General features: G+C 39.2%; 1 protein-coding gene across 3 annotated transcripts in view; it reads right to left on the bottom strand.

The window, feature by feature from the left end:
- trrap (transformation/transcription domain-associated protein) overlaps nt 1–22,237 on the bottom strand; it is a 217,868-nt gene that overhangs the window by 163,859 nt on the left and 31,772 nt on the right. For all 3 annotated transcript variants that reach the window (XM_057825941.1, XM_057825940.1, XM_057825939.1), the window contains exons 19-28: nt 22,026–22,191; nt 21,686–21,942; nt 17,862–18,062; nt 12,202–12,353; nt 3,563–3,762; nt 3,234–3,451; nt 1,157–1,354; nt 769–1,029; nt 513–674; nt 104–200 (exon numbers count right to left, since the gene is read on the bottom strand). In XM_057825941.1, the coding sequence (XP_057681924.1) occupies nt 104–200; nt 513–674; nt 769–1,029; nt 1,157–1,354; nt 3,234–3,451; nt 3,563–3,762; nt 12,202–12,353; nt 17,862–18,062; nt 21,686–21,942; nt 22,026–22,191 (1,912 nt within the window). The remainder of the gene's footprint in view (nt 1–103; nt 201–512; nt 675–768; nt 1,030–1,156; nt 1,355–3,233; nt 3,452–3,562; nt 3,763–12,201; nt 12,354–17,861; nt 18,063–21,685; nt 21,943–22,025; nt 22,192–22,237) is intronic.

Here is a 22,237-nt window from a genome sequence, read left to right on the forward strand (position 1 = left end):
AGCCGAACTAGGTGGCAAAATAGATGCGATCAGTCGTAATCATTGACCACTGATGATAATCCATTCAACCCCAATGAAAGACGACTAAAATGACGTGACTCACTGAGAGCTGCGATGCGGAGGGGCACCAGAGAGGGAAGACTCTTGTAACATGGTAGCTTCATCAGTGCAGCATCATCAGCCTCACACAAGTTCAGCAGCTGAAGAAAGAACAGGAAAAAGGTCAGACTGTCACTGGTTGGTCCAATATGGTCTATTATGTCTTTAACACAGTCTTTCTCTAGTGGTCTTTTCTCATGTACAGTAGAGTTAAACCGGTTGAGGCCAGGAAAACTCAGTAAAAATATTTACAACTAAAATCAATGCTTTGCAACATACTAGTATTAATAGGCATCAGGTGTCTGAGAGAGTGCCTTGCACTGGACTGGTTTCTTCTCAAACCGAAAACAAAGTGAATATGATTCTGCCAACTTCTTTGACAAATGACAATTGCAATGCTGAATTTTGCCTACCTCTGTATAGAAGACTTTGTGCTCCATAACATTAAGGTCCATTGTGAATAGACGGGGCTGCAGGGTGGTGCAGAATGTGTTGCCTTCCATTAGGCCAATCTGGGCATTTGCAGGTTGGTGGCGTAGAAGATGTTTCTTAGGTGGGACCATATCTTGCAAAACCTGATAAGAAACAGCAGCACCAATACAAATCAGTTATTCAAAGGTTTTGTCCGGATGTGTCGCCTGAGCTGATAAACAACATGCTGGTGCCAACCTCTTTGTGTGGCTCCATTATGACAGTGACACTTTTGCCAGTGACCTGGGCCAGCACTTGCAGGGAGTGCATGGCCTGCTTTCTGACCGTGGAGTTGGGGGAGGTGACCTCTCGAACAAGGTCATGTGTTACCATGTGGAAAGATTTGTCTTGGGCAGTCAGGAGTTCTTCTGTTTTTTCTTCATCCTTCAGTGGAGTGGCACAGCGGACCAACAACTGCTCTAGGGTGGTCTTAGCCATTGCTACGGCTCCATTTGAAACCTGGGATAAAAAGATATTCTAAAGCCCCATTTCACAATAAACTCACTAAATTAAAGTACTACTTAAAAAAGGACAGAGTATTGAGCCACTTATTTACATCCTTTCACAAAGTATAATTTAAACTCACTTCTCCTGTGAGGTCCATCATTACAAACAACAGGGCCTTGAGGAAGGTCAACTGGTTTTGTAGAACCCAGATAAGAGGTAACCGCTCCATCAGGAACTTGATGGACACCACACCACCGAGCTTGGCATACCAAGCCTGCTCATAGCAACAAGCACACAAACGCTCCACAATGTAGGAGAACAAGGGAAGCTGGCATGCCTGTAGATTGAAATAAAAGCAAGCATGAACAAATCATCTTAATGTCGGAATGTAGAATGGAGGTTGATTCATCTTTGAGAAAAATCTACCTGCACTCTACTATTAGATATGGAGAAAATCCAGTTATGTTCCAGATTCAACTTTTGCTATGAATGAAATATAATTGTTTTCGTCAACGATGATAATGAAAATATTTCATCAACGAACACCATTTTCATGATGATGAAGAGATGATTATCAGCTAAAAATGTGTTTTGATGGACTAAAACATAACGAGCCGAATGCCAGTGTTCGAGACGAAAAGGCACAAAAATTTCAGTCACATGTTCACAATGTGTCACATTTTATGTGTAGTTAGCTTGCATCGTAGCAGTGTCCGGTTGTGTCATTTGTGACGTGCTGTCCCCCGACTCAACAGTGTGTCATCTCCATGCAGGCTTGCACACATTGTAAGATTTGTTTTCTGGGTCAAATATGCAATGTTATTTTAGCCTTTAAAGGTCTGTGCTAACTCTGCTGAGTGTTCATCACACATTAAGTGTAACTCGTAGCGTCAGCATAGCATTCGCGCCCTCTTAAATTCTGTTTTTTTTCAAACAATTCGTGGGGTCCAGATGGTTATAGTTAATAGAATATAATGTACTGTTTTCCTGCTGAGTGTGTTGGCGTTGCCCTTGTAGAAACTATATAATATGTGCTCGTCTGTCAATGTTAATTTGAAATAGTTGGAAATCCTTTATTTATTTTGAGTATTTTTTTTTATTTTACAAACGAAAACATTTTGACTAAAAGTTGACGAAAACTGGACGAAAATGGTTTTGAGTTTTCGTCAACAAAAAAATAGACGAAGACAAACACATTTTGTGATGACTGAAATATGACTTAGACGAATAAGCATAATATGAAAATGAGAAGGGCTGCCAAAAATAACACTGATTTGCACATTGTCTCTCACAGTTGAGATGTAACAATGGTGACAAGTATAAACGGCTCCTTTGAAGTAAGATAACTTGCAGAATTACCTTAATTTTCGGACTATAACCTGCCACTTTTTTCCTTCATTTTGAATCCTGCAGCTTATTTGTTGATTTATTTGGGGCAATAGGTAACTCTTTATTGACAATGGTGTCATAAGACTGTCAAAAGACAGTCATAATTACGACATTATCATGGGCATTACTAAATGTTTATGACGGATGTCATCCGCCAAATTATGTCACTAACTCAATTTATGTCGAGCTCGGATCTTTGACATCCATTCAAAAGTGAGATAATTTTTTCGGATAAAACTAAATGACATCTGTTATAAGCCTTGATTAATGCTCATGACAGTGTCATGTCAGAAATATGATTGTCTGATGACAGTCTTACGGCGCCACTATCAAATAAAATGTTACCAAATACCATAACTAGTACTTCATGAAACAAATGGAAAGGTAACTGAAGAAATAATTAGCATAATACACAAATTTTGATCATTATTTACATCTGTAGCCCTGAAATGCATGCTAGGAGGCATGTTGGACAACAACAGTGTTGACAGTAGGTGGCAGCAGAGGTTCACTGTCTCCCCAAAGGGAGCAGTGATGGCCACTTGAAGCTTCTTGAAGCAATATATGGTCCATTTGGTCTTATGACTGTTGTATTATGCCACTGTCAAGTAAAGTGATACCGGTTAATATCTTTTGATCTAACTATCCCATAATACAGTGACAAAAGCTGCGGCTTTATCTCTGAACAAATGCCGTTTTTGTGCCAAATTATGTGGGTGGGGGCTTATAGTTAGATGCGCCTTATAGTGCGAAAATTACGGTAGAGGCTTTTTTACCACACTGTAGGTTATATGAACTGTAGATATTGCAGTGCGTCAAGGACTCACCCTCTCCTTTGAGCCAAGGATGATGCTTGCCACATCAAAGATGACTGCCAGGGCCACCTCTCCGATTTTGCATAGCTCTTTCTCTTCATAGGCCATGCAAATGGCTATGGCATCGATCAGAACAAGTGGATCCATACCCTTTGACCCGTTCTCTTCACTGTGGAACATAGCTGTGCTCGGCTGACTGCCAAGCTGGTAGCACGGCAATAGGAATGGACCTGTGGAATAGAAACCCACAAATACATGATAAACCGTGACGCTAATTGGCTTAGTAAATATTGTAAGTGGTTTATTGTGCAATTGGGGCAAAAGCCGATCACGAGTCTCACCACACTGTTGAGCCACAGCGACCATGGTGTAGTGGCGAATCAAGCTAGCTACAAATGGTAGTGCACTGGGCCTCAGATCCTTTATCACGGCAGACATGAATGCTCCAGTCAAGGCCTGCTCAAAAGTTCTGCGGGCAGGCGTGTCCTGTGCCTTGTAGCGATGAGATATAATAACATTGGGGATCCACTTTTCAGTGAAGCTAGAGAGAACATAAGCAAAGAATTAGCAAATGTCAAATGAAGAGAAAAATAACACCGAAAATGTCGTAATAGGGAGTAGTGTGATGTAATTAAATATAATTATGCACACTCCACACTGTACAAACGGGGACGTCGTCGTCCCCTTGGTTTCTGTGGACCATAACTTCTGTTGTATTCGTCATAAAGACAACATTTTCAGCTAGAATATAGACGAATAGTAGCTCTTTCATTCAACACCACATGGCAGCACAGAGTCAGTGGCCGCCATCTTGCATCCGCAAAGTTTTCTATCCTCTGTCTGCTGGAATAATCAATTTTGATCACGATTATATTGGAAATATGGCAACTGAGTGACAAGGCAGGGGTAGAGGAAGGTGTGGAACACCAGGAGAAGATCATCCAGTCCCTAGGAAGCAAGTACAAGCAGTAAATTGTGCCGAGTCTGATGAGGAGTCTCCAGAAAGAGGGGACATAGATTCGAAGAGGATGGAAGATTCGAAGAGGATGGAAGAGGAGTTGATAAACAATGACATTGATCCCCTCAAAGAAGGTAATAAAATGAAAAAATACACCAATTTATCATGACCATATCAACGATCCAGTTAAATTGGATAAGATTTGAGCCCTCTAGACCTACCTTGAACAGAGTGACTCTCACTGCATTATTGCCCACGTAAACACTGACAAAAAATGTTTCTTTTTGTAAGATGATAAACTCCATTAGAAACCTAAAAAAATCATTGGTAGATTATGAGATTAATTATTTTACTTTTATGATACTCATGTGTGAATTTGAAAATACAGTGTGAAATTGGCTATTCGAGAACAATAGAATATATAATATTTTTTTCACTTTTCAGATTGACCCCTGCCAGAGCTCTAATGGCTAATAGGTAGAGCCAGGGGCATGGACAAACCCATCCAAGATATAAAAGATGAAGTTTCATTTTCATTTTTTTTCAAATGAATAGAAAATATTATTTTTCAAGTTTTATGACAATAATGTGTATTGTTTACAAATTATTGTCAAAAAGTGCCATTTTTGGAATGTAAATTACTCAGTGCTCATTTGCGCAACCTCTATTTGCAATGTAAAATAAAAGCTAAGATGTTATTTTTTCATGGTCAGTTGTCAAAACTAAGGCTGCAGCTATCGATTATTTTAGTAGTCGCTTAATCAATGAAGTAGTTAGTTCGAATCGAGTAATCGATAAGGAACATCAAAAAGTAAAAAACCTAAGCTGAGCCTCAAATGGTAAAAAAAAATAAATAAATAAGTACAACAAAAGAACAATTGGCTAACTTACATTGCAAACGTACACTAGCTTAAATACTATAAAATACTATTTTTTTTAACAATGCTCTTAAATGCTTTAAGCACATATTCCCACAAAAAACGGCTAAATATACCTATAAACAGGAGTCGCGTTAACCGAATATTTTCCGTCGTTGACCGATTTTTTAAAACGGTGACGGAAAAAACAAGTCCATCCGTCATTTTGACCGGTTGCAATTCACACCCCAGACCACAGGGTGGCGAGTGAGCTTATTAATTAGCTATTGTCTCTCTTGATGCATGACGTCGTTGGCCTTTTTCTGAAAAATGTCAAGGCAACTGAGTGTCCGAAGTTTCTTCAAAAAGCCCCAAAACGACGATGGTGTTGATAAAAGAGGTGAAAAAACAGGGACTGCACAAGCGGGCACGCAATTCAAGTCCATGCGCACCAGGAGGAAAGTGTGAGACTACGTTCAGGCCACAGCAGGTGAACTGTTAATTTCATTGTTCCATATGCTACATATGGTAGGCTACCTAACTACTGGGGCCACAGTTAGCTGTTTTTGTCACTGCGGAGAAAAAGTTACATATTCATCTGCTTGATGTGTGATGGCACGGTGTGGATTCTCTGTTAAGCTTGTTCGGACAGAATATTAATTTAAAATTAGAGCAGGGCGGTAAACCGAAAATTTACCGTTACCGAAATTCTTCACGATGACCGACGTAATTTTGACCATGTCGGTAAATTCGGTAATTTAATAAAAGAAGAAAATATAGTCTTTTCATCCCGCTTTGACTCTGTGTTGTTCGGCTATGTTCATTCCCCTTTAAGAAAGCAGACAGTGTGCTTACGTTTGGAGTCACATGGTTTTCAGGAAGCCAATCAAACAGAAGCCCGGTAGGCTAACGCTAGCTGCTAATGCTAGCGGCTAACGCTACAAGTAAACGGGATGAAGTCGGGCTTAAGTTAGCTTCGCCAAACTTTCACCCGACATTAAGTGAACTCTTGACGGGTTCCAGATAGGGATGGAAAAACCGAGGCTTTCTGAAACAATGAACCACTTTTAAGACAATTGCCCTAAATTGAATCACTGTTTGACACACTGCAAGAGCCCCATCTACTGGATAAACAATGCACGTTTCTTTTTAAAAGTAAAGTTGACAAATTGCCTCAGCATTACATATTTTCAATAGAACAATAGAATTAAGTGGATGTCGTCTATTTCAACCAGGAGATCCTGTCGTCATTAAGTGTGATTTACACAATTAAAGTTTACCTCTTTAAGCCTGTGTCATTGCTTTTGTCTGTGAAGATGTGTTCAAAGCAGTATTTGTAAGTGGCTCGTCCTAGATGACAGGGAGTAACTATGTATTGTTTATTTTTTTGTAAAAATTACAGTACAGTAAGCACAGTGCTTGGGAACAGGAATATTATTTATTGCATACTGTAAGGATTTCCAAAATCATAAGATGTAAATAATTGAGCCGAATAAAAGAAAGCAAAGGTTTGTGAAACATTTTATTTTTTAATTAAGTATAATTTCTGGGGGGCGGGTGGATGTGTCGTATTTGTATCTTTTCTACGTATGCCACTATCTAGTGTATAACAATGCGGAATGAATTGAATGAAATTCAAGTGATGATATTTTTCAAGTCATACAAGCTGTTATAAATGTTCACACAAGAATTCTTATTGTTTACAAGATTTTTTTAATACTTAATGTTTAGACTGCATGTGCAATTGTTAAATTGAAAGCTGGTAAATAAATTTAACGAGAAACTGTTAATTTGTATTCCATGCATTGATTCAAATTTTCAAATTATATAACAGTTTGCTTGGGCGAATTTATCGTCATTTACCGTTATCGAGGTAAATCTGCTCAATTTATTGTGATATGTACTTAAGGCCATATCGCCCAGCCCTATTTAAAATGAATGAAAACTAAATACTATTGAATATGTTAAAGCGGTATGCAATGTTAAGAGTCTTGTTAGCTGTAGGCGCACTATCCTAGACCCCTCACTATCCACTCGCGGGGGCCTGCGCTTGTCAGTGACATTCCTTATTCTCGCTATATGATTATACAACTTTAACATTTGTTAATAATACGCTCTGTGTGTAGTATCATCCATCGCTTTTCCTTTTTAAATGGGCACTTATAAGCGGACGCAAGAAGTAACAACGGGAACATTTTTAAACGGGCATTTCACGGGAGAGCATTTAGACTCTTCGGCCAATCATATAGCGAGAGCGAGTGGATAGTGAGGGGACCGCGTGCGGCTCTTATGTGTCTCTGTCACATGACTGTCGTAGCCGGTAACGCGCTCGGCCAAATGGACACACAAGTACGGAAGGTGAATTATGCCAAACAAAGGGTCACCACAATGTCATTATCATCATTTTAAAAATTTAATTGACGGGAAAAAATAGATTATGACCGGATTTTTATGACCCTGTCAGTCAAAATGACAGACAACGAAAAAGTCTAGCGCAACCTCTGCCTATAAACTAAATTTCGAACGCATTTAAGAAACATTAGCTCAAACAAAAACATGGCTTATGTTGGTCTTAACAAGGAGCAGCTTTATTCGGCCATTTGAAATGAGTTATATTCACTGTTGCCACCAGATGGCAGTGGATCTACCTAAATCAATAAAACTAAATACACTTTCAAAACAAACCATTACAATGCCGCTTTAATTAAACGAATACTAGAGGCAGCAAAATGAAATTTGAATATTTTTCTCTAATCAAATTACTCTTATTAATCCATTAACCCTTGAGAGTCGAAGGACGCGCCGGCGCGTCATCAGCGCACGTCGTCTTTGAAGCGCCCTCACGTTTTAATTACGTCACCCACATGCCGTTGGTTGGTCTCGTTTTAAAGTGCGGAAGTTGCGGTTTACTCTCGTTATTATTTGAAGTCAATCGACCAACTAGAACGTGAGATATTGTCATTTAAGTTTTATAGTTTCATTGTCCTCTCAAAAAAACATTAAAACGTTGCATGGATCATTTGTTTATGTCTGTATTTCCATCATTTCTTGTCCTTTTTCAAAACGGAAGCTCCATGAAAAAACCACAAATCAAACGAACCCTTTCAAAGTCACAGTGGAAGCACAAAATGCGTTTTTTTAATAAATATAACTGCCGTGCGAGGTTCTACCGAACGAGAGGGAGGAGTGTTCTGAAGCAGCGAGGTGGCGAGCGACGGCCGTTTGGATCGAGCAGCGACATTGTGTGACTTTGACAATGAACGGAAAACTAAATTTAGCGCAAGCAATTGTGCTTTTTGATCAACTTGAGGAAGAGGATGGTCCAAATTCGTCATCATCGTCTTCTTCGGAAGAGTCCTCGAGTGAAGATAGTGACGGATTTGAACACGTGGGTGACGCCATCGACGAGCAGAGGTAAGCCAACTCACTCTTTTTTTTCATGCTGAAAATGTTTCTTTTGAAAGTTTCTTTTGATATTGCAAGACAAAGTTAATTTTGATGCAATAAAAGTGTGTTTGTGTATATAATAATAAAATGTGCATATCAGATCAAAGTCGTACGTGCACTGTGGGTATCCCAGGCAGGAATTTATCATTTGTGGTGTTCTTCTTTCTATATGAAGATTAGGGATGTAGCACATATTCAGCTATGGTATTCTTTCTATTGTCTTACATATAGATTTCCATTATTATTTATTGCTGTATATATTTTTATTTTATACTTTATTATTTTCATAAATACTGACTTTTTTTTTCATGTACATTTATAGAGACAATGAAAGTAAAGTGAAATGAAAATGGAAGGGTGGAAAGAGGAGCGACACCCCATGGAAGTGTGAGCTGTGTGATGTAGCCGTGTCCAATTCCAGGACGAAACTGCTTTTCGGAGTGGCATGCCTGAAAAAAATTTAACTTGTTTATTGTAAATATTTTTGGAAATGCTTTTTTTCCCCCAATGTTATATATATATATTTTTCCCCACAATCAGTCTTCTCAATTTGTGTATATAAATGTGTGTTCAAGAAGCTTGATTGTGTGTACATAGTTTTCATCAGGTGATGGGCCGCGATACCTAAACTCATAAAGAGATGGCCTCTAAACACTTTTTGTGTTAGATGGTATATATTTTTTCACTGTTCTTCACTGTTTGGTCTGCTGTATATAACCTGTTTTGACTAGAGCATGTATGAAGGCAAAAAACGCCTATGGCTATACCTGTTGTTTATGTTGAATTGTCAAATATAAGACTATTTATTCTAAATTTTTTTGGTTGAATGTTCATCCTAACATGTTGAATAAATATTACAAAGTTTCAAAACGGTTCGTTACGCATGTTTGGTTGTCAATTGGACATCAATATTAAAAATTTTGACAAAACGATTTTGGAATTTTTGGTCTTTTTGGGCCCAAAATGATGATTTATAATTGGTCATTGAAGGAAACAACAGTTTGGACATGAAGTTCAAGGTGTCACAAAAAAAGGGACCAAACCAGGCCATCGTAAACAATTCTTTCTTTGAAATATAAAGGCAACTTCAAAGGCATGCAAAATCAGACAAAATAGGCCCAGACCTTAAAGGGTTAATCATTGCAGCACTAGTCAAAACCTTACTGAGATTTAGAGTTTATCAGACATCAAGCAATGTGTGCGATTTTCCATTTTTGGCATTTGAAATTCTTCAGCTTTAGCTGGTTATGACTCTTTCAAAAATGTAAAAAAAATATATATATATAGGGAAAATGTTCATGACACAATCCTTTGATGATTTAGGAATACATATATGTGCAACAAGGCATATTTGAACTTTTTTTTTTTTTTTTAAAGTTTATAAAAACTCATCCAAAAATTAACCCCTAATTTCACCATAATGCCCAGAGTGTATACAGTTAATTAGATTTTTAATGTATCTCTAATTCATATTACCATACTCAGATAGTTAATTCTTTCTACTCATCAATTTGCCAAAATAGGCTTATTACTTTTTGCAACCCAGACAAATAAGACGTGCCAAAAAAAAGAAAAAGGCAACATGAATGACGCTCGAGCTGATAAACTTCACTTGTATGCAACAAAAAAAAAAAAAAAAGGTTTGATTTCCATTTTGCAGTCTGTTGTTGGCCCTCTGTGTCTGTGTCCCCGTTGTATTTGATTTTTACAACAGCTGAAGGCAACTGGGCCACCGTGTTATTGAGCAGCTGTTTTATCCATGCTTGAGCTTCTGTTTTGTAATGCCACATGCCGGAGGTAGACCTAATAGATCACTTAATTTAATTAGTGCAATTTAAAAGGCTGCTATTTAGGGTAGAAATGGATGGAAGTGGGAGGAGGTGAAGAAAAAGGAGTGACCAAATCAGAGGAAGACAAATATGGTGGTGGGCAGGGTGGAAACTGGTGTGGCGGTCAAGAGTGTCACATCAATTGACCTTTTGTCATCCCAGAGCTTCCCCGCGTACTCACTAAGGCTAGTCATCTAATCAAGGAGGGAAAGAGTGAAAAGAGCATAAATGAAGGAAGAAAACAGAATATTTCATGAAGGGGGGACAAATCAAGATGCCTTACAAGTTGAGGCAGCAGTTGCAGCCCTCCTGATCATAACTGACACACTTCATTACCCAGGCAGAAGCGTGGACACAGACACACTTGTCTTTCTGTGTGAGCGTATGTAATGAAAGCAGAGTGAAACGGCCAGCATAAACAGACAGAAGAAAGTCAATTAGCCTCTGCCCAGGATCAATGCTTGTAATGTGACTAACCCGTCCCACAAGCACACCTCTTCTACGTACATCTGAAGGAGATACTACCTTTTCTCGTAGGCACTGTCTAACTGTTTGCATTACTCTAACACAATTAATCAGGGTTTAGTATAGTTTCTCGTATTTACCGTTTGTTTGTTTGTATTACCCTAACACAGCTAATATATAGTAAATAGCAGTTATACCATAGTTCAAGGAAAACAAGCAAAATATAGGGCATAAAAGATACACGACGCCTTCTTATCACGGAAGCCCAACGTGTGCGTCAAGAGCAAGATTGACGCACCAACTCTCGCAATCCGTTCTCCTGGACAGTCCAGAACAAATAGCGGGACAGTCTGTCCCAACACAAGGAGCACCGGAGAATTCCCGATATCCAACTGATAACATGACTGACAAGACTCCAACAGCCCCTTTGACACCGAGGTGGCAAAATACACAACCCTCGTTGCCCGGACAACAGTAACTCCAGAATCCTCCTGTCCAATCCACAAACAGACAATAATCCCAAACACACCCTTCTTCCTGCCCACGGCCCGCCCCCGCGAGAGCCTTCAAAAGACTGAATGTTTAACTAAGCATTGTCATTTTTTCTCGGGAACCTTTTGTTGACTTCTGATATGGTGACCTTGGAACGAGTTCACCTCCCTGCCTGAGTGTTTTTGTTTCGCCTTGCTGTTTTGATTGCTATCGGCCTGAAAAAATTGTCAACTTGTATTCGGTGAGCCTTCTTTAAACCTTTCAAAATGGAGTCAGTACAAAGGGTTAAGACTAAGGTGAATGCGCGGAGTTTGGCTTTCTGGTCGGATTGCCGAGGTCCTGCCGGTCCGGGTCGTTGGAGCTCCACCAGCGCGGGTCCGGCGGTTCGGCTAGCGCAGTTCCGGCGGTCTGGCTAGAAGGGCAGATTAAAAGACTAATTTTTCGTCATCTGCGCTTTTCTAAATTGTAGTATATAGTCGAATCGTCTCAAAATATGATTCTAATTCACATATTAATGCTATTTAAGACTTTTTTTCTCCTGTCGTATGCTCTTTAAAGTGCACCAGCACAAAATGTAGGCGCACACACAATTTTCATTGCATCACCTTCAACAGCATACTTTTAATTACGCTCTAACATACATATAATTCATTCATCTTCTGAAACGCTTAATCTTACGATGGTCGCGGGTGCTGGAGCCTATCACAGCTAACTCCAGGCAGAAGGCGGGATTCACCCTGAACAAATTCACTCATGCTTTGATGCTCACGCTGCCGAGAACAGCCTCTCGACAACGAAGGTTGACTAAATGATGATTAACACATCTTTTTCACCCAATTTCGATCATCTGAAAATTGGCGCGATCGGCCTGATTTCCGATCACGTGATCGGATCGGGACAGCCCTACATTTTACAAATGAATGTTTACTCACTTGGGATGAGACAGCAGCTGGTACAGAGCATGTTTGTTATCATCTAAACTGGTCATGGCCACCAAGAAACACCTAATGACCTCCCACGCCTGCCGTCTGTAGTAAGGCTCTGTGTTGGCACTCTTCAGACAGTCTAGGGCTGTCTCTATTGCCTAGAGTGGGATACAGCACACAGATCTTTAATAATTTATCAAAAATAAAATTTGCTAAAATTTGTCAACATTAAAGCATCATCTGGCCAAGAAAATATATATTGTACTATGTATACAGTCATGTGAAAAAATTAGGACACCCCATTAAATATTCCGTTCTTTATTAAGAAATGTTTACATAACATATGTCTGATCTTGCTTTTCTTTATCTCTAGTAAAGAAAGATTTAATTGCAGGTAAACAACTAAAATGAACATTGTTTTACTCATTAAACCAAATATATGAACAAAAATGCATATTCTAATTGAGGAAAAAGTTAGGACACCCTACAACCTAATAGCGAGAGTTACCCTTTGGCTGAAATAACTTCAGAGAGACGCTTTTTGTAACCATCTACCAGTCTTAGACATCGGTCTGAAGAAAGGTTGCCCCACTTCTCAACGCAGAATACTTTCAGCTGTGAGATGTTTGAGGGGTTTCTTGCATGTACAGCCCGTTTCAAGTCACCCCACAGCATCTCAATGGAATTAAGATCTGGGCTTTGACTCGGCCATTCCAGGACTCTCCATTTCTTCCTTTTCAGCCAGTCCTTGGTGGATTTACTGGTATGTTTTGGGTCATTGTCACGTTGCAGGGTCTAGTTTCGCTTCAGCTTGAATTTTTTCACAGACAATCTCAATGTTCCGCAAGCACCCTGTGATGAACGACAGAATACATTGTAGTTTCTATGATGGTGAGCTGGCCAGGTCCTGCTGCATCAAAGCATCCCCAAACCATGACACTTCAACCTCCATGCTTCACAGTTGGTATGAGGTTCTTTTCCTGAAACGCTGTATTGGTTTACGCCAAACAAGTCCTCTGTTCTGGTTTCCAAATAAATAATTTTTAGATTCATCTGTCCAGAACATTACTTTTATTATTATAAGAACATTATTCCAGAAGTCCTGGTCTTTGTCTACATTCACTCTGGCAAACTTCAGTCTGGCCTTCATGTTCTTCTTTGAGAGAAAAGGTTTCCTCCATGCACACCTCCCATGAAGGTTTACCTTGGGAAGTCTCTGATTGTAGAGGCATGCACTTTCACATCAACGGTAGCAAGAGCCTGTTGTGGGTCCCGTGATGACATTTTAGGGTTTTTGGAGACTTCTTTCAGCATCTTGCGGTCTGCTCTCGGGGTGAACTTGCTTGGAAGACCAGACCTGGGCATGTTGGCAGTTGTTTTGAATGTCCTCCACTTGTAGACTATTTTCCGGACAGTGGAATGGCTGATTTTATATTCTTTCGAGATCTTTTGAAATCCCTTACCAGACTCATATGCATCTACAACCTTCTTTTTGAAGGCTTCAGACAGCTCCTTTGATCTCACAATGGTGTTTTCTCTCACTTCAACAGTTTGGGGGACACCATACTAAATGAGAGGTTTAAATAAGGCAAGTCTCCTTCAAAGCACTGGGTAATGCTGTTCTAATCATGTGCACCTGATGTGATACACCTGTGTGCGATTTTAGCTTTTTTAATTGAGATTGAATGTGGGGGTGTCCTAATTTATTCATCAGAAATTGCATTCACTTAAAATGACATTTTACAGAAAGTTATAAAAAACAAAAAACAAACAAAAAAAAAAGTTTTAGTTGTTTAATTCTATTACTTGAATCTCTCAAGATTGTTAAAATTGATATTAAACATCCATATGACCAAATATGTTAGAAAACACACAGGCTTCCATAGGCTGTCCTATTTTTTTCACATCACTGTATATAAGTATATAATCTTACTCAGAAAATTTACTGATTTTCATCACTTGGAGCCTAAAATCTAAATGGCTTCAAGGTAGGGGGGCATGTTATATGGCCGATATAAATTTGTCTCTTTACTCACTCTGAATACTTTCAATTTTGTTTCAAATTCACTTATGGGTCAATAATTCATTCATAATTGAAACACTAGTATTCTTATTTGTGCTATTTCTCTTAAGGTGCGATAAAATACTACACAAAGTAGCTTGATATGAATGATATTTGGAAACAAATCCATCCACAAGGGTGAAAGAAAATGCTTGATGATAATATTAAATCTTAATTAGTCTTGCTTTCTTAGCTGCCTTGGCCACACCCACAAAAAAAAATAAATCTCTCAACCCAAGATGATGTCACACCCAGAATGAGCTGCAGATTTTTGCAGTCCGCTAGAATTCTATCCATTGACTTTTCTGTCAACATGAACTAGAAAGCTAAAAATTGTAATCAATTCTGATGGTGATGACACAACCAGAATTGCTAAAAAAAAAAAAAAGTGGGCGTTCCCTGATGCATGGTTTTGGCTGGAAATGCTGTGATCCCTCGCTACTTCCCGCTTCAAACTTCAAACTTCTCTAAGAAAAAATAAATCCACAGGGCCATTGCGGATTTATAAAATGAAATTAAATATATATACTATTTCATTTAAAAACGTTAAGATGTATGAATGTATAGATGTAAAAATAATTATTTTATATATATCTCATTTATGTCATTATTATTACATTTGTGGAGATTAAAAAACATTTATTCAAATATACATAAGGTTGTTTTTTTAATTTATACTTTGGGGAAAAACATCTTACATCTATCACTATCCATTGCTGTTAAATCTGAATAAATACATTGAACACTCCACCTCTACGGACGCGGATTTTCGATTTTTGGGGAAAACAAGGGATGACTGTTGTAAAAAAAACAGCCATAATTGAGTGCCAAATTCGTTTTCTAGGTATAAATTTACATTATTGCAGTCGTTTTCATTTTTTTTACATGGTCATCATTTCATAGCACCTTTAAGTTCTACGAGTCTTATTTGCAGCCGTGAGAGAATGTGTGGCATGAATCTATAGCCAGAGAGGGGAAGCAGCCATTACAAAGGGTAAATAATTCTGTCATACTGGACCACAGTAGATTGACGATTACTGACTGTGGATAAAGTAAATAGGGTGATGAATTAAAATCATAGACCGTAAAAGAAGACCTGGACCTGGTGTGTGGGTGACGTCACTTATATAGCGTTCGCCGGATCCCATTTGAAGCTCGCTTCAGGGCGCCGCCATAACAGACGCCATGTTTTCCTCTATGTTAGCGAAGCCCATTTTGAGGCTACTTAGGCGGTACGTCTTGTTTACGTTAATCTATGGGCGGGAACCGCAACGTGCTGACCAGTGTTGTTTTCGTCAGCAATGATGATAGTTTCTATCATATGTTCAGAGTACGTGACATTTTCATATTGTAAGCTTGCATTGTAGGAGTGTTTGGGTCGTGTCACTCGTGTGAGATGTGCTGCGCCTTTCCCTCACTCTACTCACCAGAGTTTAGGATGTATTACAAGCTAGGCTGCGCGCCATCTTGCTTGTTTGGAAACACAGTAAGATTTGTTTTCTTATCTTGCCAATAGAAAATATGCAATGCTGCTTTACCCTTTAAAGGTGTACTGAGTGATCATCAGACGTTAAATGTAACTCCTAGCTTTAGCATTAGCATAAGCTTCAGGCCATGTCCACACGTAGCAGGATATTTGGCAAAAGAAGACATTTTTCTATGGTTTGGCCTATCATCGGTGGAAGTTTTTTTTGTTTGTTTTACAAACGTGCAGGTGTGGACGCAATTATTTTTCCCCCAACGTATTAGGGCAGGATCCTCGGTTTTTTAAAAAAAAAACTTTGCTTGGTGTGAACATGGCCTCAGAATGGTGAGCGTCCTCTTAAAACAATGGCCAGTCTAAAGCAGAGGCCCTTTGCTTTTCTGGTCCGTAAATCTAGAGAAGAGCCAGTTGGCAAAATGGCATTTAGCTAATAGCCCACTTCCGCTGTTTTGTTTGGTAAATGAGCAATTATTGGGAAGAACTGATTGCTTGCAACTTCTGGCTAGACTAAGAATAGCAAAAAAAAAAAAAAAAAAAAAAAATCCCAGACTTCCCAGTGTTAGACGTGCAGACATTTTTTTACATACCGTTTGTGGCTACCAGGTGGGTTTATTTGAAAATGATGGACTGCTTTTCCTTCTAACAGTGTAGTATTAGGGGTGTGACAAAATATCGAAATGGTGATATATGGTTGTACTTTGTATCCCAAAAGATTATCGATATGTTCCTGCCAAGAATCGAGATAACGTTTTAAAAACGTGTCAATGTCTAAAAAAATCAATAAAAAGGAAGCACCAAGTTGCTACCAAAATCTTCCACCATACTAGTGTGTGAGTTAACTCTAAGGCTGCGTTGACGGTGCTCGACGCCCAATCCATTTAGACTGGGAGCGTTCGTTTATTCCAAACCAGAGCATTCACAGTCATTCTGTCTGATTTTCAGGGCATTTACAGGTCACTTGCTGCTCATTTTAGAGCATTTACAGGTCATTTTCTGTTGAGTTTGAGTCACTGCCTATTTATTTGGGTGATTCCCAGGTCACTTCCTGTTCTGTGACTACAAATAAACTGTTAAAGGCCCATAAAATACCCCAAAATCGACAGGAAGTAACTGAAAATCAACAGGTAAATGATCTTAAATGGCCCAAAAATACCTCATTGCCTGGCATTGGCTGCCACTACCGGCCATAGACGTTCAATCCGTTTGAAATGGGAGTTCAAATGGATTGGACGTCTACTAGTGATAAACTCATTCCAATTCACAGCGGAAGCTTGGTTTTCTGTTTATTAGTAGTTTGCAGATTATCATAGAATGATTTCCTGACCAATGTATCCATAATCGTTGTCTCGCCATATCGTCAGATCATCGTTATCGTGAGCTTTGTATCGCAAATCGTATTGTATCATGAGGTACCAAGAGGTTCCTACTCCTTTGTAGTATCATCACCAAGTTGGTGTTGTTCTTGTAGATGCTACAATATGTGATCGTCTGTCTATGTTCATTCGAAATTGCTGGAAACCTTTATTTATTTTTTGACTAAAATTTTTAAATTTTACAAACGAAAATATTTTGAGTAACTGTCGACTAATGCTTGACAAAGTTTGAATGATATTTCGTCGACTAAAACTACACAAAGACGAACACATCTTGTAATTACTAAAATATGACTAAGACTACTAAGTATTTTCGTCCTAAAGACTAAAACCAAAGGCTGCCAAAAACAACACTGGTGCCAACTGGTGGCCGACAAGTGGCCCTTGCCACTCATTATACTTTTTCAAAGAGATAGATTAGGACTTAACGATTGTGGTACAAAATAAAAATAAAAATCACTCCCCATACAGTTGTCATGATGCATTAATTTCACAACAAGGTCCAAATTCAAATTTTGAACTTCAAACAGGTTTATTTTAATAAGGAAATCAGGCTGATTAGAATTATTTGCAAACTGCTTCACTTCCGCAACCAGAAGAGCTAGGCTCAGTGACCAATATCTGGGAGTACCATAACTTCGTTTTGTAAAATGGGAGCTTAGGATTCAATTAAAATACCAGGAGCTCACACAGACCTAGACACATGTGACTAAAAATGAAGCTCTGTCAAGTAATAGAGTCGCCTTACCTTCTCCATTGGGAGCTGTATTGAGGCTTTGCAGTCAGTGAACTCGGCTTTGATGCTGGGCCCTTGAACCTCAGTCACCACATAGTGCAACCTCTGAGACTCCTTCAGCATCTTCCTATTACTGCCACCGAACTTTCCTAAGACACGATAGGCAACGTGGGAGATGGTCTCGGCCGGATTGCGGAGGGTACGCCACAAAGCCTTGGAGCACAGGCACAGAGAACATATTTGAGTGTGAAGACTTCTACCAGTGCTACATTCAAATAGATAAATGTCTCTTTCACTCAAGTTAATGGTCACTATTTGTCATTGTATATCTATGAATTACTAATGACCACTAGTTTCCAGTCAATCTGAAACCCCGTGTGTGCACGAGAAGGTGAAGGGACTTGGCTAGTCTTCACCAACATTTTTATACTTATTTAGAGTTGTCTGATATTATCCGCTCGCCGTAAATATCGGCAGATAAAAGCATTTTAAAATGATATCGGTTGATATCGACATCGGTTTTTCATGATCAGTTTTCTACCGATATGCATACGGCAGTGCTGTCATGTCCACTTACTGCTTGCCTGTGTTTCTGGTGTTTTGAGACCCCTGCTGGTGCTAGGTATATTTTGTTCCAGCACTTTTGTCTGACATAAACTTATGTGGACGCAAGCTCATAGCAAATTGAGAGAGCCAAATGGACGAGCTAAAGTCTGCAGCCAGTGTACCATAGCAGTTCTTGCCATCTCACCACGTTGTTTGTGCCTTATACAGTGGGGAGAACAAGTATTTGATACACTGCCAATGGGTTTTCCCATTGGCAGTGTATCAAATACTTGTTCTCCCCACTGTACAAGCATCGCTTGTAAGTTATATTCTTCCTTGTTTTATATTCATGAGTGTTGTGTAATATATTGGAGATGTGTATATTTCGTTTTGTTTGCATCTGTGGTGAAATGTGGTCATTCATTGTTTGCAAGCTGTACTACCAGTTGATATTCAAATTTGGCAAGTGGTATATACTGCTTTATTGGTGACTTTATTTCGATTATTGATAATTTTATTGCTTTTAGTTTTACAAAAAAATATCAGTGCTCTTGTCAAAATGGAAATCTTTTGACAAGAGCACTGATATTTTTTCAAGTCAAGCAAATTCAACTTTACTCCAGCGTCTGACCTCTTTTTAAAACAGTGGTTCTTAACTGTGGTTCAATCAAACCACAGGGGTTCGGTGAGTAAGCCTCAGGGGTTCGGTGAACGTTAAAAAACGCAGAGCCCTATTTGGTACGCTGACTAAATCTAGGCACTTTAGACCAGGTTTTATTCCACTTCTTTCAACTGCTAGCCCTAATGGGAAGAGAAATCGATTTGCTCAGTGGAAGATTGATTGGCAATTGGTATGAGGGAGTTTAACAGAACTACAGACATCGTGAACTGCGTAGATAACAATAAAAAAAAAAAAAGCTTTATTTTACGCCATGAAAATAGTATGTGATGCAAGGATGCGACAATAAAATGAGAATATAGACATGCAAACAAAAAAGGAAGAGAGCGAAATGAAATAAGTTTCATTTTTCAATGTGAAAATCAACAGCAAAAGGCAAAAATATCTGTAGTAAATTTGAAATCTGAAAGAAATTTGAACACGATAAAATAAAAAAAGTCTTTATTATTAAATTCCCAAGTATTTGGTGAATGCACCTGTGAAACTCGTGGGGTTCGGTACCGTCAGCCCGGTTAAGGAACACCGCTTTAGAACCTGATTTGTTCGCTATCTGTCGATTTGTGTACCCACACACACATTTAGGACAGAATACCGTATTTTTGGGACTATACGTCGCACCTGAGTATAAGTCGCACCAGCCAAAAAATGCGCAATGAAAAGATAAAAAACATATATAAGTCGCACTGGAGTATAAGTCACATTTTTGGGGGGAAATTTATTTGATAGAATCCAGCACCAAGAACAGACATGTCATCTTGAAAGGCAATTTAAAATACAATACAGAACAACAGGGTGAATAAGTGTATGGTATGCTAACATTACACGACGCTAGAAGTTCAATCGGGCCTAAAAAATCCAGTCAGACCAGACCGGCCCACGGGTATTAAAGCCCAACGCTGCCTGAGCCCGATCAATTAACTTGATTTGCTTGCCCGAGCCCGAAAAAGAAAACCCGAAATGTTTAATTTGTGAGGACTCAGGAGAAAGAGGAAATGCGATGCGTGGTTGCGTTTTGTGTGATCACGTTTGTGACGATGCCGGTGCATACTGTATATGCATAATGATAACAAATTAAAGCCTGTCTTTTATAACGAATTCTCCCAGTTAAACAAGACTGTAAGATGGATATTCAATAAACAATCATATCTTTTATAATTGCATTTCTGTTCTAACAGGCGGATAGTGGATTTCACATTTATTTTAATTTCGAGTTGGCAGAAAAAAAAACGCAAGTTTTCTCAATGTTTAAATAGTCCACATATTTTTATGATCATTATAAATGCATTTACACAACGAAATAACGCTGGAAAAGTTTGTTAAATATATTTCTCGTATTAGACCAAAGCGCCACATTTGTTTACATTCAGCAAAGCCGACACAGGTTTCCATATAGCATTTTCAACAATCAATTTGAATCCTTTCCATATCCCACTCCTACCGCAGTGGTTTGCTTTTCAATTCCCCTGTGTTTAGTTTTTCACTCCAATAGCTGCTCCATATCGAAAAGGAAATACCAGGATGCTCGCGGAGGGGAAGATTGAAAAGAGTGGGGCCACTGCGTTCACGTGTGCAGGCATGCACAGCGCCTTCTCTGTTTTATCCAAATAAAGCGTTATAAATAAAATGTATTATTATTATTATTAATAATTTATTTAAATTAACATCCATACATCGTTTTAGTATAAATATATGAATATATATTTCTCAAAAGAAAAGTTACTGAGGGAGAAGTCGGCCCGACCCGACCGCATATAATCACATATAAGTGGCTCTAGAGCAGGGGTGGGCAAACCGGTCCTCAAGGGCCGCAGTGGGTCCTGGTCTTTGTTACAACCGACCTAGCACAGGCAGTTTAACCAATGAGAGGCCCTGGGAAACACGAAGCACCTGACTGCAATCAACTGATTGCACTTTTAAGACACCAGACTGGTGCAAAGGTGCCCTCTTGATGGGTTACAAAGAAAACCTGCACCCACTGCGGCCCTTTGTGGAATAGTTTGCCCACTCCTGCTCTAGTTCCTAAGACGCACCCTCTACCAAACTATGGAAAAAAACTGCCAATTATAGTCCGAAAAATACGGACTATAATAATAATATTGGCACTTTGCACTTGATTAAAAAAAAAAAAAATTAAAAGATGAAGTTGTTCTCCTATTTTTCACAGAATGTTTCTTTGGAAAACCTTTGAGTTGTTCCATTTATCATTGTTAAAACATCCAGCGGGGTGTCACAATACAATTAGCCATTATATGTTAAGTCCACAACCGCATTTATCGGTTTGATATCGGCATCGGATTTTTGGAGTTGGACAATATCGGCATATTGGTTAAAAAGTCGTTAGCGGACAACTCTATACTTATTGTTAACACATTTCGACGTGCCCATTTGCGTCAGTAATCAATCCTTTGCACAAACAAAATCAGGCATATTTTCCCTGCACAAACTATTCCCAAAAATACACTAGTGTCTCCAACACATTTTCTCCGCCTCTTATCCTCATTTGGGTCACGGGTGAGCTGGAGGCTATAGAAGCAATACATTTAAGAGCAGAACCAAAACCTTACCGAGCAACTTTAATACAATTGCAAAGTACAACTGTATAACTTCTTACCTGCATGAGCTCAGCTCTGACAGGCTGGATATGGTCATAGAGGAAGTCCGGCTGTAAGTTGTCTACACAAAGCTCCAAGGTGCGAAGCCCTTGGCTCACTAGAGTCTGAGAACCATTGAGGGCTGACACCAGTGGATCCATTAGCATGGGCAAGTATGGCAGCAAAGAGCTCAAACGCACTGGCACCGTCAAGCACAACTCCACAAAGAGATCCTTCATGTGCTGCTTATGAAGGCCACTCTGCAGCATGTTAAGACCTAATAGCACATAAAGCAGACATATGGAGAATAGTAGAAAAATACACACCAGCACATCAGAGACTTCTGATTAATAGTTGTACCTTGGAGCAGGTTCGGTAGAAGAGGCAAGAACTCTTGGTAAAGGAGATCATGGCTTCCTCCACCAATGGAGCGGAAGAGTGCCCGCAGGAAGAGGAAGTAGTTGTAAGGCTCCTTGGCTGACTGGGCCAGTTCCATTGAGCTGTTGACGATCTTGTGGAGGTGTGGCTAAGGAAACAAGAATCGTTTTAATAAAAATAACCCAGGTGTCTAG

Source organism: Corythoichthys intestinalis, chromosome 21, assembly GCF_030265065.1.
Source record: "Corythoichthys intestinalis isolate RoL2023-P3 chromosome 21, ASM3026506v1, whole genome shotgun sequence".
NCBI lineage: Eukaryota > Metazoa > Chordata > Actinopteri > Syngnathiformes > Syngnathidae > Corythoichthys > Corythoichthys intestinalis.